Source organism: Leptidea sinapis, chromosome 2 (assembly GCF_905404315.1).
Source record: "Leptidea sinapis chromosome 2, ilLepSina1.1, whole genome shotgun sequence".
NCBI lineage: Eukaryota > Metazoa > Arthropoda > Insecta > Lepidoptera > Pieridae > Leptidea > Leptidea sinapis.
Window position 1 is genome coordinate 24613312 of NC_066266.1, and position 13280 is coordinate 24626591.

The 13280-nt window shown below is 34.9% G+C and overlaps 1 protein-coding gene across 1 annotated transcript in view; it reads right to left on the reverse strand.

Moving 5' to 3' along the window:
• LOC126973975 (prion-like-(Q/N-rich) domain-bearing protein 25) overlaps positions 1-13280 on the reverse strand; it is a 41798-nt gene that overhangs the window by 12704 nt on the left and 15814 nt on the right. Inside the window, exons 9-11 of the mRNA XM_050821324.1 lie at positions 11913-12041; positions 10072-10212; positions 8799-8927 (exon numbers count right to left, since the gene is read on the reverse strand). Coding sequence (XP_050677281.1) covers positions 8799-8927; positions 10072-10212; positions 11913-12041 — 399 coding nt within the window. The remainder of the gene's footprint in view (positions 1-8798; positions 8928-10071; positions 10213-11912; positions 12042-13280) is intronic.

Here is a 13280-nt window from a genome sequence, read left to right on the forward strand (position 1 = left end):
TAAACGAGTATTAAGAGTTAGTTTTCCAAAGAAGTTTCACTTCTGACATGTGTACGCACGCATTTTTTTTATTTTTATTGAATAGCGTACCTAGAAGGGGGTCCCATATAAATTTGAAATGGAATCCTCCCTTAAGGGTGGGAAAATAGGGGTTAATGCGGAGTTGTGTATTACATAAAAAAAGCTCACGTTGAGCTTTAGACCTGTCAGTCTCTTGTTGTGTATTATAACTCTCTGTCTTTGCATTTCTGATAAAGCTCGTTCATCATGAAGTTTTTAGTAATACCTTATTTGGTTTAAAGATACTTTCGCGTTTATATTCTATATCTTTATTTAAATATAAGAGATTTCCTACGATAATTGACTCATCACGAAGTCTCAGAAACTTGGAAGGTAGGTTATTTCTAGGATGTAGGTGTCAGCTAAGAAACGGAATTGAGAAACTCCTCCCCTTAAGGGATGAAAGAAGGGTAGAAGGTTGTATGAAAGTCCTATGTTTTTGAAGTTAGAGACGTGGAAATCGACATTTAGGTTATTAGCTTTAAATAATAAAAGTCTGTGTAAGTCATTTTAGGAAAGGTGGTAAAGTTTGTTTAAAAATGGAAAATGATCTGTAGGTTATTTATAGGGGGCAACTGCTAGTTGTATTTAAAAGAGATATAAAAAGCGCTGATTCACTCTCTCACTGACTAATCATGAAATCAGTCGTTGATCAACTGGTAACCCTCTACATATACCAAGAGCTGGCAAGAGCAGAGAGATAACAGCTATAGGCCTGTAGTAAGCTAGACCAAACTTTCTCCTTTTTTGGATCGGATGGACAAGTGTGGAGTGGAGAAATGCCATCCGATCCACTCGACTTCCTGATGTCCAACGAAATCAAAGCTCACCGAACAGTTTTCTGTCTGAACTGTACTTCTGGCGCGGGATATTCATCGATGTTTCTCCGTTGTCGTCAAGAGTCGAGTTGGAGGTAAAAACTAAGAGTCCACAGAAGATCGGCTTTCTATTTTGCCGTAATGAATAAAACAAATGTATAAATATAAATATTTTAGTTACACACGTAGATTTAATAAATTTAAAATATTTGAAAGAATATCCCGTAGTCAACAATACAATAACAGATTTTATTTACACATGTAGATTTAATAAATTACGAATTAAAATATTTGTATGAATTTCGATAATAAACATACAACAAAAATATTCAAACAAGTATACTTCATAAGTTAAATCCATAAAGTATGAATAAGGCTGCAAGCGTCAGGAATGTTCCGCTGTTTGAGATTGTGACTGCCGATGACACTGAAACGAAAAATATAATTAAAATCCGAGCGAAACTCTAACAGCCGTTCTCAATATACTATCTTTAGAGAGAGATAAATTACTACCTTCTACTGTCAGTAATTAGCTGTCCCCATATACACGATAAGTCATTCTTATCGCATTGGGACACGTGATTTGCAATTTTCATACAAACTTCTATCGCTTGTAAGCTGTACGTCCTCCCATTGACATACAGCGTGTACGGATAAGGTGAGTTACCGTCGATACGTTCATTGGGACAGAAAAGTCAACGATAGTTACGATTTTCATCTCAAGTAGGCCACAACCGGAGATAGACCGAATATATGGAACGGCCGTAAGAAAATAGCGTTTCATTTGATTGTAAACGTGCAGTCATTGACAGATGACAGCTATTGTTCTTAATTTTCTCAATTTTGTAAATAAAGGAATTCCACTACGTTTTAAGCAACTATTCGCTTTCAAACTAAGCCGGATTATACTTCGTCGCCAATCGCCATACTGTAATTACTATTTCAAACTTATGTCAAATGACGGCACGTTTCATACTAAACTTGATTTCAATTTTTACTTAGACAGTCCCGTCTCTTATAACGTAGTATTTACATCCTCTTTTTGCGAGGGAAGTGAAATCGTAAGCTGTTTAGTTTCTTTAAAATTCGACATTTCGATACAAATCCGGAAAGTATGTCTTATCTTCGCGAGTCCGAGTGAATGATTTTATGCCCTGGGGAAGCACAGGGCAAACATATCGAAAACAATCACTACTGGATACTGCGGATTATATTCAATCTATGTTTCTGATGTTCGCTATTTAGGTCTCTATGGGTTATAAAGTAGATGCGTTTCTAACATAATCATTTTTTGGTATACATTCTAAGATTCAAGTGTTCCTACTGCTAATACTATGCTATGGAAAAAAGCATGAATAAATCATTCCCGACTCGTAGTCACACCAGTTTGTTGCACCAGTAAAGGAAGGTGTACGCACTTTCTTTGAAGGTACCCATGTCGTATCGTCCCGGAAACACCGCACAAGGAAGTTCATTCCACAGCTTTGTAGTACGTGGAAGAAAGCTCCTTGAAAACCGCACTGTGGAGGACTGCGACACATCCGGATGGTGGGGATGATATCCTAAGTTGTGGCGTGTCGTGCGAAGGTGGAATTCGGCGGCAAGAATCAGGTGAAACAGCTCTTCAGAACACTCCCCGTGATGAAGCGATGTCTCTACGCAACGCCAAGTGATCCAGCCGTTCACAAAACACTAGGTCCCCCGACAATTCGAGCTGCTCTGCGTTGCAAGCGGTCAAATGGATCGAGCTAATACTGGGGTGCGCCAGACCAAAGATGACAGCTCCAGCAGTACTCTATGTGTGGCCGGACCTGCGCTTTGTACAGCGCTGGAATGTGGGCCGGCTTGAAGTATTGCCGTGCTCTATTTGTGACGCCCAGTCTCTTCGAAACTAATTTGACTTTGCTCACCAGATGTCCACTCTCCAATGTGACTACGAGTAATTCTTTTTCCTCGTCGTAACACCAAGGGTTTTACATAAAGTTGGTAATTGAAATAAGTTATGTGTCAATTTATATTCTCATGATCTCGACATTCTCGATAATTTAGATAACGAATGACTATGGACCGAAAATGTTTTTTTCCTCGTCTTCACACCACGGGTTTTACTGCACCATTTATATCTTGACGCCAGTGGTGTTATGTTATATAAACAAATGGCGCTCTGAGAGAGAAGCAGCGGCGCAAGAAACTCTCCCAGCATTCTTTTTTTGCGCTCTTTTCAATAAAAATATACAATATTGTACAGTCATTTCTATCGCTATAAAATAATCACAATCTAGTCCCAGGCTGTCCGATCATTTAGATATTCAGCAGTGGAGTAACAGGATTTACTACAGAGCCAATTTTTTATAAATCATTTTAATTTATTTATAGATAATGCCTGAACAGTGGCTGGAAGTTTATTATAAAAGTGTATACATTTACCATTAAAGCTATTATGTATCTTATGAAGCCTACTAGAAATAGTTACAAGCAATCCCTTATTCCTAGTGATATAATAATGAAAATCTTTGTTTTGAAAACGATTTTTGTGAACGTATATTAAATTTTCATAAATGAACAGTCATAATATTTATTTCTTTAAATTTTTCTTTGAGAGACTGTCTATAACCAAGCTGATATTATATTGCAAGAACAGCTCTCTTTTGCAGAGCAAACACTATATCAATGTCAGCAGCATGACCCTATAATAAAATACCCTACGTCATGATGCTGTGAATATAACTGAAGTACACTAATCTAGCAGTCGCAACATTCGTGTACATCTTTCTAACGGCATATGCCGCAGAGCTGAGTCTATCTGCTTGATGGGCAACATGTGGACTATCCCACTGACTGGCAATATGTGGACACCTGAAGCTTTTAATCTAACGTGATACCCAAGAACACCGTAGTGTCCACAAGTTCCAATCTCTGGTCATTTATAAGTACGTTGGTTCGTACCTCCGCTGTGTTTGGTGTAAGGAATTGTAAATACTTTGTTTTTTTTTTACTGTTCAAGTGCAGATTATTCGTCCCAAACCAACGCACTATCTCTGAGAGCGCATTGTTTACCTCGTCATCAATATCTGCACGTCGCTTCACTTTAAAAATAAGTGAAGTTTCATCAGCAAACAATAGAATCTCATGGCTATCATCTACCACAAACGGTAGATCGTTAATGTGTGTGAGACCCTGTGGAACACCTATTCCCACAGGTTTACCCGAAGACCGTTTGCCATTTACATCGACTATCTGAACTCTTTCGCTTAAATATGATTTTAACAGATTTAGAGCTAAATTTTTCACTCCATAATGATTTAGTTTTAGGAGTAAAGTTTCATGGTGGACGCAGTCAAATGCTTTTGACAAATCACAAAAAAGTCGCTTCAACTTTATGACTTTATGACTGTTTTTAATTTTATCTGCAATGAATGCAATGAATGAATGAATGAAATTTAATTTTATCTGAATGAGCTTGGAGTACTTTTTGTACATATATTTTAAATTCTTCACTATTATTGTAATGTTTCTCATAATAAAGGTCATATGAGCGTTTACGACTTTTGTGGATACCCATTGTTGCCCAATCATTAAAACAATGTTTGTTGTTTACTGTTACCGTTACTGGAGTAAAAATCCTGTCAAATTCCTCACAGAAGGAATTGAAGACTAAGTTATACAGAAAATTAGCGGTTTCACCAAAGTGTAAACATGGTATCCTATTTACCAAATTATTTCTTAACCTCTCAAGACGGCTATGATGCGGGGGGCGGTATACATTTACAATATTGCTCTAGTTCTATACAAGCTATCTCAATTTGTTGTTCTATAGAGAGATTAACAATATATCTTCTATTTTTACATTTTAATCTATTATTAACAATAATTAGGGAACCTCCATGTTTTGCCCTACTTCTACAAAACGAATTTACTACTTTATGTTCTCTAAAACTAAACTGGAGATGATGACTTTTACGCCAATGTTCTGTTATACATAATATATCTATATTACAGCAGCTCAAACAGTTAAATTTCTAATTCCTTACTTGAGATACCTTGTATATTCTGGTGATCAATATTTATGAGCTTTTTATTATGATTATCTCTAGCAGTAACAGTTACATTTGGTGAATGTTGCCTGTTTTGTATGATATTACAAGAGTTGTCCTCCCTTGTCGAATAACTTAATTTAAATTATTTGAAGAAAAATCTTCATTGTTATATTTTTGTACATTAGTACTAATACATTTCCCAATAGTGGCTTGTATGTCAATTATTTTACAATTATGCCCAATAGAGGCATGTTTATTAAAACTATAAGCTACTAACGTAGCCAGCTGTCGCTTAAATATAAGTGGTAGGTATAGACTTCCAATTCAAATTCAAATATTTTTATTCAAAATAGGATTTAATATCACTTATTGAACGTCTAAACCTACCACCCATTCAAAAGAGACTGCCTCAGACCTGAGAAGAATGGGCGCAAGAAACTCAGCGGGCTTTTTTTTATATAAAATATGGATTACAATGTAATATCGTACAATAAACATTTACAATTAAAGAGCCTGAGGGTGTTCGCTTTAATCCCAGTCCGTGGTGTCATTAAGAAAATCGCTTATGCTATAATAACCTTTCCCACACAAACGATTTTTAACAATTCTTTTAAATTTCGCCCAACAAAAGACTTACTAACTCGACCCAACCGAGTAGTAGGCATAACAAGTTTATGTTTGTTCCTCGTGTTAACATTATGAATGTCACAGTTTCTAGAAAATTCCTCAATGTGCTTATGAACATGCAAAACATTATCAAAAATGTATTGAGAAGCAATGCTACCATTATTTAATTTCAGCTTATAATTAATGAAATTATTTGTATCAAATAAAATTAAAGTTTTTCTATTGTGGAATGTCGCATTATAAAAAGTAGTATTCATATTTTTAAATATTTTTCTATATTGCTCCTGTGTCAAATCCACGGAGTATGGGAATGTACACATCATCACTTTATATCATCATTAGTTTATCTATTTTTTTGTACGTATTAACGGTATCATCGCATTTAGCAAGTACCGCATCCCAAAAATAGTCAGTAACAAGAAGAAGAAGTGACCAAACATTCAGTTCATATCGTTGGTGGATACTCACCAGACAAAAGTGTGACAAATTTTAATACCGCGTCTTAATTCATATGTGAAGTTGTACTAGCGCCATCTATAGATGTTATGCGAAACGATAACTTTAGGTATCACAGCCAATATTAAGGAAGATAATTACCTCACTAACGCTTCAAGTTAGGATATCATGGGTTAGGATAATCATTTTCCATATAAATATGGATATAAAAATACAACACTAATGGTAAGAAAACAAGAAAGCAGGGGATGGTTGATTGTTCACTCTCTGATTGTAATGTATAACCACCAGAGGTGGGCGTTATAACACACAACACATTATATATTACAATATATTTTTACAACAGTATAACACATAAAATTTGCCACTAGACTGTTATAATATAAATTATTTCCATAGTGTTATAATTCGTTTGAAATTTAATGACAGCGCCATCTATGCACACGAGCGAAAAGTGGCGCGTTTCTTTAATGAAATTAAAATTTTGTAAATTTAATATTTTTAACAGGTGGCACTTTTTCTAATTCTCTTTAGTAAGTCCTTAGTCTTCAAAATAATGTGAACATTTCCAATATCACAATAAAACCTATTTTTACTTGCAACGAACAAATATAAAATTATAATACTGTTGTTTTAGATTGAAAGGTATTGTAAACACTCTTGCTATAAACATTAGAGCTATTTCTACTTGCGGTGAGACGAAGATAAATAACATTTTGGATAAAACAACACTTTCATTCATTATATTTCCAATGAGAATCATTATTTGCGAGTTTTTAAATTGACAAACTGCTAACTTTGTGTTTCGAAAATTATTATTATCATTTTTAAAGCAAAATGTTTGTAAAAACTATAGTATGAATTGTAAATTAAATGGATATGTGTATTATATAATACGTCTTGAGTTGTTTTTATTTTTTTATGTAAATAGACAAGTGTTAGTGTAAAGATAATAGTTTTGTGAATAGTGTAAATATACGTTTAGTTAATAGTTTCTTTAACTCATTAGTCGATAAGATTGTTCTGTGTAGGTACACAGGTAAAAAAAGCTTTCTAAAAAGCACAACAAAAAAATACCATCTACCCAGTACCTACTTAGTGTTGAAGTAATTATTCCTCTTCAAATATGTTATATTATAACACTAAATAACTTCAAACCGCAACAACTATCAGCGTAAATAATTTCGACTAAAATTTATAACATCTAATATATATTAGGTATAACAGTTTACAACAACAGAAAAATTATAACATATAATTCATTGAAAAATTATAACAGTTTAGCCCACCTCTGCAAAATACTAGTTGTTGTTTTAATACTATCTGTAATAATAAACTAGCTACTGTACTGGAGCGTATAATTTACGTTGTTTGGTGTTACTTGTTAGCGCCATCTATACGTATTCCATAGTACTTTCTCTTGTGGTTAACTTTGAATTTCAAAAGCTGTGTTTAGGTAAAACTGTACTGACCTAATTATTTTAATAGTTCTGATGTAATAAAAATAATCATTATACTTTCGTATTCATTATATTTCAATATTACCTATGCTTAAACAGTGATCCTAACCTAGTACATAATAAAAATGTGCCCTTATCATACAAAGAATTCAAGAAGAAATAAACATCATATAATATATATTTCAGTAGGCACTATCAAGTTACCAATATAGGTTTTTCTTACGAAGAGGTGAGCCGTGATACGAATACGAAAAATGATATGAGAAACAAAAATTTAAGGTAGATACATAATGGAAATAAATATATAGAGTCTTTCATTTGAAATTTACTTTTTATATTTTAATTACCTACCTATTTTATCTAATAGTATGTTAAATAAATGTATGAATATGATGTATCTATTATTTACGAATACGTCTGAAAGAAAAATATTCAGTACACAATATAAGTAATCAGGGTTTTTCTTATCCCACATTTAAAAGAAGAGATTAGCCATAACTATTTTATTACCTATTGAATCAAAAATAATACAACAGACCTATACATCATACAATTATAGCTGTAACAAAATACTAGTTGTTACCTACTAAATACTCCTAATCATTTGTCCAGTAACAGCTATTATTTAAATATCTGTTGTTACTAAAATACTAGTTTTTAGTAAATACTTGTTCAGTAACAGTTGTTACTCAAATATTTGAGTACTATATAGTCGTTACTAAAATACTAGTTGTTATCAAATACTTGTTCAGTAACAGTTGTTACTTAAATAACAGTCGTTACTAAAATAATAGTTGTTACAAAATACTCCTAATACTTGTCACTGTTATTTTTGATATCCTGTCACAGTGACAACCGGTGATATTTTAATAGCTGTTACAAATACCTGTGACGATAAATACGTCTCACCCCTATTCAGTAGTAGTAAGTAATGTATTGGTATACAAAATACAATAAGCGGAAAACGCGAAGGCAGTTCAAGAGCTCAAACCATAAAATATGGAGGAGGGCTTTGCCAAGAAAAGGCAAACATCAACTGTGGCAGTGGGTAGGGCACATAGTTCGATGGACAGATAGCTGGTGGGACAGGAAAGTCCACGAATGGCGATCACGTACCGGAAGACGCAGTGTTGGTAGACACAAGATGTACTGACAATCTGGTCAAGATCGCCGGTATACGTTGGATGAGGGCAGCGCAGGATCGATTGTCGTGGAGATCTTTGGGGTGGCCTTTGTCCAGCAGTACACGTCTTCCGGCTAATGACGATGAAGTAATTTTCCTTAATAAAAGGCGAACAAGTAAAATGAGTAACTAAGTAAAAAATTATGCAAATACTTACTACAAGTTCCTAGTTCTTCGGAGAAGGGATAGTCAAAATCACACTGACATAGTCCGTTCCTGCAGACTGTCCTATCTGTTAAATCAGCCAGATAGCATTGACTAGTCCTCGAACAAGGCGAAAATAATTCTGAAATAAATTACATATAATCAGGGACGAGTAAAAAAAGAAGGTCTCCGTGTCGTGATATTAGCAAGTGAAGCACCGTTACGCTAGTGTGTGTGTGCGGTTTCGGGGGATACTAGTTACACAATTTTTTCTCCCTTAAATAATCATATATGCAAATACTTATACAGTATCGTTTTTACAATTTTTCACAAGACAAGACGGCATTTTTAAAATATTTTATTGAGATGCAAACTGATCTGACACAGAAGATGACAATTCTCATAATGGCTGCCTATCGGCCTGTAGTAGTGTGTGTGCGTGGGCCTATATATTTACACGTGTTGTTTTGGTGCTACACTGTTATGTAAGTGACACGTCTCTTTACCTTTGGGGAAGTGGTGCTAACTCCTATCCTACTTTCCAAAACCCTTCCGCATCGCCCCTTCCATTAAAGATATCATATTATTAATTACGCACTAGGCCCTTTTCAGTGCAATTATCTGATCTTACAATCGAGGACTATTATTATGGAAGGGTAAGACAATACGGATCAACTAATGTTAAGTGGACTATATAGGACGTTAAATGAACATTGTTATATTTTCTATAACTTCAAAAATTTTTAAGTTATACTTCTTTAGTCGCGTTATGAAAAGATTATGAGAGTGAAATTTTAAGATGCGCGCGCATCACTATAACACAAAAGTAGCAGGTTGAAGTTGGTTCCTAAAATTTTCTGACGTTTGCGTCATTCGTTATTTCATTTGGTTTCTTCGTCCATTATTAGGCAGGCAAAGGGTTCAAGCCCATGCAGCCGTATTCATTATTTTAATTAATTGTCAAAGCCAATTCCTTGCAAGATTTTTACAAAATTGTTGTTTCTTAAAACGTAGAATAGCACTAGGAATAAATAATTTTAATGATATTTGCTTCGTTAGGCCAAATAATTATAACTTCTTGCGTGCATACATAAAGAACACAAACACTTTTTATTCTAAACTTGATCAAATGTGAAAAAATCTTCAAATATATCTTAAAATAGTTTTAACTCAATGTGTAACGTGATCAAGTGAAATAAAAAAAAAAAACGAATAAAAAATTTAGTCTAAAGAAGTCTCCATGTATGTACAACAATCCTATCCGTAATTTTATAGGGTAAACGTACCAGTAACAGGCCAGCAGCTTCCGTCCCTGTGGTGGTTTCCATGTGTGCACACGCACTGGGAGCTGACACAGGCCGACGACTTGCCTAGACGTTCTGTGCATTGTGCTGATACTGTGCAGTTCGCTTCGAATCCGTTTGCAACTGGGAGGCAAAAACAGTATTAATAAATACCTATATTACATTACACTTATATGTAATACTCTAGCTGAACCAGCAAACGTATTGCCGATATTAAAATCGCGATACAAAAGTAACTGTTGATCATAGATGGGTGAAAATTTGAAGTTTTATGTATTTTGTTTAATGCTGACTCATAATCAAACAAATTTAAAAAAAATTGTCAAAAAAATTAAAAAAAAAACTGTTAACATTTAGGGGGATGAAAAATAGATGTTGTCCGATTCTCAGACCTACCCAATATGCACTCAAAATTGCATGAGAATCGGTCAAGCCGTTTCGGAGGAGTTCAAAGTTGAACACGAAAAGAGAATTTTATATATTAGAAATTACGTGAAAATGCCAGCCATCTGTATATAATTACTAAATTAGAATTAAACATTGCTAAATGTGGAATTATAGTACTAAAACTACTGTAATTAAAATAATATTTATTTACTCTAAAATAAAAGGGAAAATTGTTTGTGGTAAATATGTCTTGTTTTTACTTATTAATCGATCTCTAATTTTATGTAACAGTCAAATCACTCATTCTTTTATTTGCCATCAGACAGATATTTTTATGCATTAAAATACTAAAATAAAATTTATTGAAGTAGGCGTTACTTTGCGGAAATCCATATTTATCCAAATGTTTTGAGTTTTCTTTAGTTTTAATAAACAAATTCTGTTGAATGAACAAACAAATTTGGTCCCTTCACCATTGTTACGTATCTCTTCCGGGTCAACATGTCCTAGAGAGAGGCAAAACACGTGTCGAATTGTTTAAAGACAAATATTGTCGGAATTAACACTAATATTTGGATAATACTAAAATAATTAGTGCTCTTATGTATTAGCTAAACGTATTCGGTATTCCTATAATTAAAATAATATCCCATCCTGCTCGCACCTTGGTAGTACTGCATTGGCAGGCAGAAAGACCCAACCTCGTGTGGTGTTTGGCGCAGTACCGAATTAAGCAAACGCGGAACCCGTAGCAAATTCTTTCAGAGAGCCCTTGGTCTATATTGAAAATAGTCATGTCACCGACTGTCTCACGTAGATTGTATTAATTGTAAAAGTTTCACGTTTTTGTGCCTTCAAATAAATTCAATAAACCACATCTTAATAAGTTTCATTCATAAATTACGCTTAAGCAGAGATGAGTTAGAGAGAGATGGTTTAAATATGCGTGGCCCCCTTTCGCGCGGGGCCCGTAGCAATTGATACTTTTACTACGTGGCTAATCCGGCACTGGTTTGGTGTGGTTTCTTCTGTTGGTGTTTCATTTTGTGTATAAGTATAATGGATGTATACATGAATGGGGAGTATTTAAACTGGTATTTGTTGCATACATTTTGCTGGTATGTATGTTTCTTGTGCTCTCAGTATTATATAGTTATTTAAAGAAAATTAACAGTAATTGTAGACAAGTTATATCACTCCTGTCAGAGCACCAGAGCCAGGATAAAGCTTGTAGTGCAAGTTTTGTCTCTTTTGAAGTTGTAATTCTTAGTAAATCATTAACATATTAAAATTTATCAATTTTTGCTTTCAAGTAAAGCAGAAAACATGATTAAACAAGAATTTGGCGCCGTTAGTTAAGTTATTAAAGTAATTAATATGACAACAACTGCCGTGATTGAATTAATGTTTATTCTCTTGGAATATATTTCACATACCTTCCCAACATATATCTTCATACGCGACGAATTCATCTTCACATTGACATGTTCGACCCGTCGTTCCATTTTTGCAAACTGTATTCGCAATAGCGCAGTCTTCGTTCACCAAACACGCACCGCCAATAACTGAAATGATCCGTTATTGACATATTTACCCTGTTTGTTTATATTATGTGCTGTGACTGAAAAAGAGAGAAAATAGAAAAGGATTGTGTGGTTTTATGAAACCACGGTAAAAGTGAAACTTTTTTTCACATTATAGACATTTAACTAAAAATTTTTGGTATAATATTCCATAATGGGTATAAAAATCGCTTTATCAATCTTAATTTTATACTTGGAGTAATAATGGAAGACTCCAACTAAATGAGTAATAGTCTATACACAACACGGTCAGCTGCTGCGAACTATAGGCGTCGCCCGACAGTCACGCGACGTGGAACACACAGACGGAAAAGTTTGAGACGGTCGATGTAATAAAAGTTTCACTTTAACAAGAGCAGTTGATGCATCAATTCGCATGCATTGTAAATTAGTAAAGATATTATGTGAGAAATGATATATCTAAACTAATAACTTAAAATTGCATATTATCGATATAAAATAAAAATATATGAAGACAGGGTAGGACCCACCAGGCACCCCAAACAGAGCCCGTTCACGAGCATGACGCATATCTTAGGGAAGGAAAAGACCCCCACGACGCCGCGACGAGCAGAAGAGACTATAGGCACAATACCAGTAATAGAATAGTACCGTAACTCAATGGTGTCCTTGTAATTTATACCAAAGTCTTGGCGGGGAGCTAGGATTGGTGTATACAAAAAGATTGACGGCGCGGCGCTGCTAATTTAACTCGGACAGCGACCAGTCTCGGCGGCGTACGGCGTGGCACTTATAGTATTGTCTTCCCAAGATTGCTTAGCGGACGTGTAAGACATGTGTATGTGTGCGTGCGTCGATTCGGGCGCTCTAGTATAAAGCTTATGTTCCGTTCTATTCTTGTTCTGTATTGTGTTGTATTCGTTGATTCGATCAAGACCTGGGCGGAGTTTCAGTCTTTCCAGAGGTGCCACATTGATTACCGATATATCGAAGCGTGTTTGTATAAGAACGCCACCATGTCAGTCCGTCTCCAGGATCAGATCTCGAAGCCTATCCGACTGCAGCGGAGAGTCAGACAAGGCGATGTCATATCTGTTAAGCTATTCACCGCTGCGTTGGAAGATATCTTTAAGCTTCTGGACTGGAACGGACTGGACATCAACATCAACGGCGAATACATCACTCACCTTCGATTCGCGGACGATATCGTAATCATGGCAGAGACCATGGAAGACTTAAGCCATATGCTCGATGGCCTCA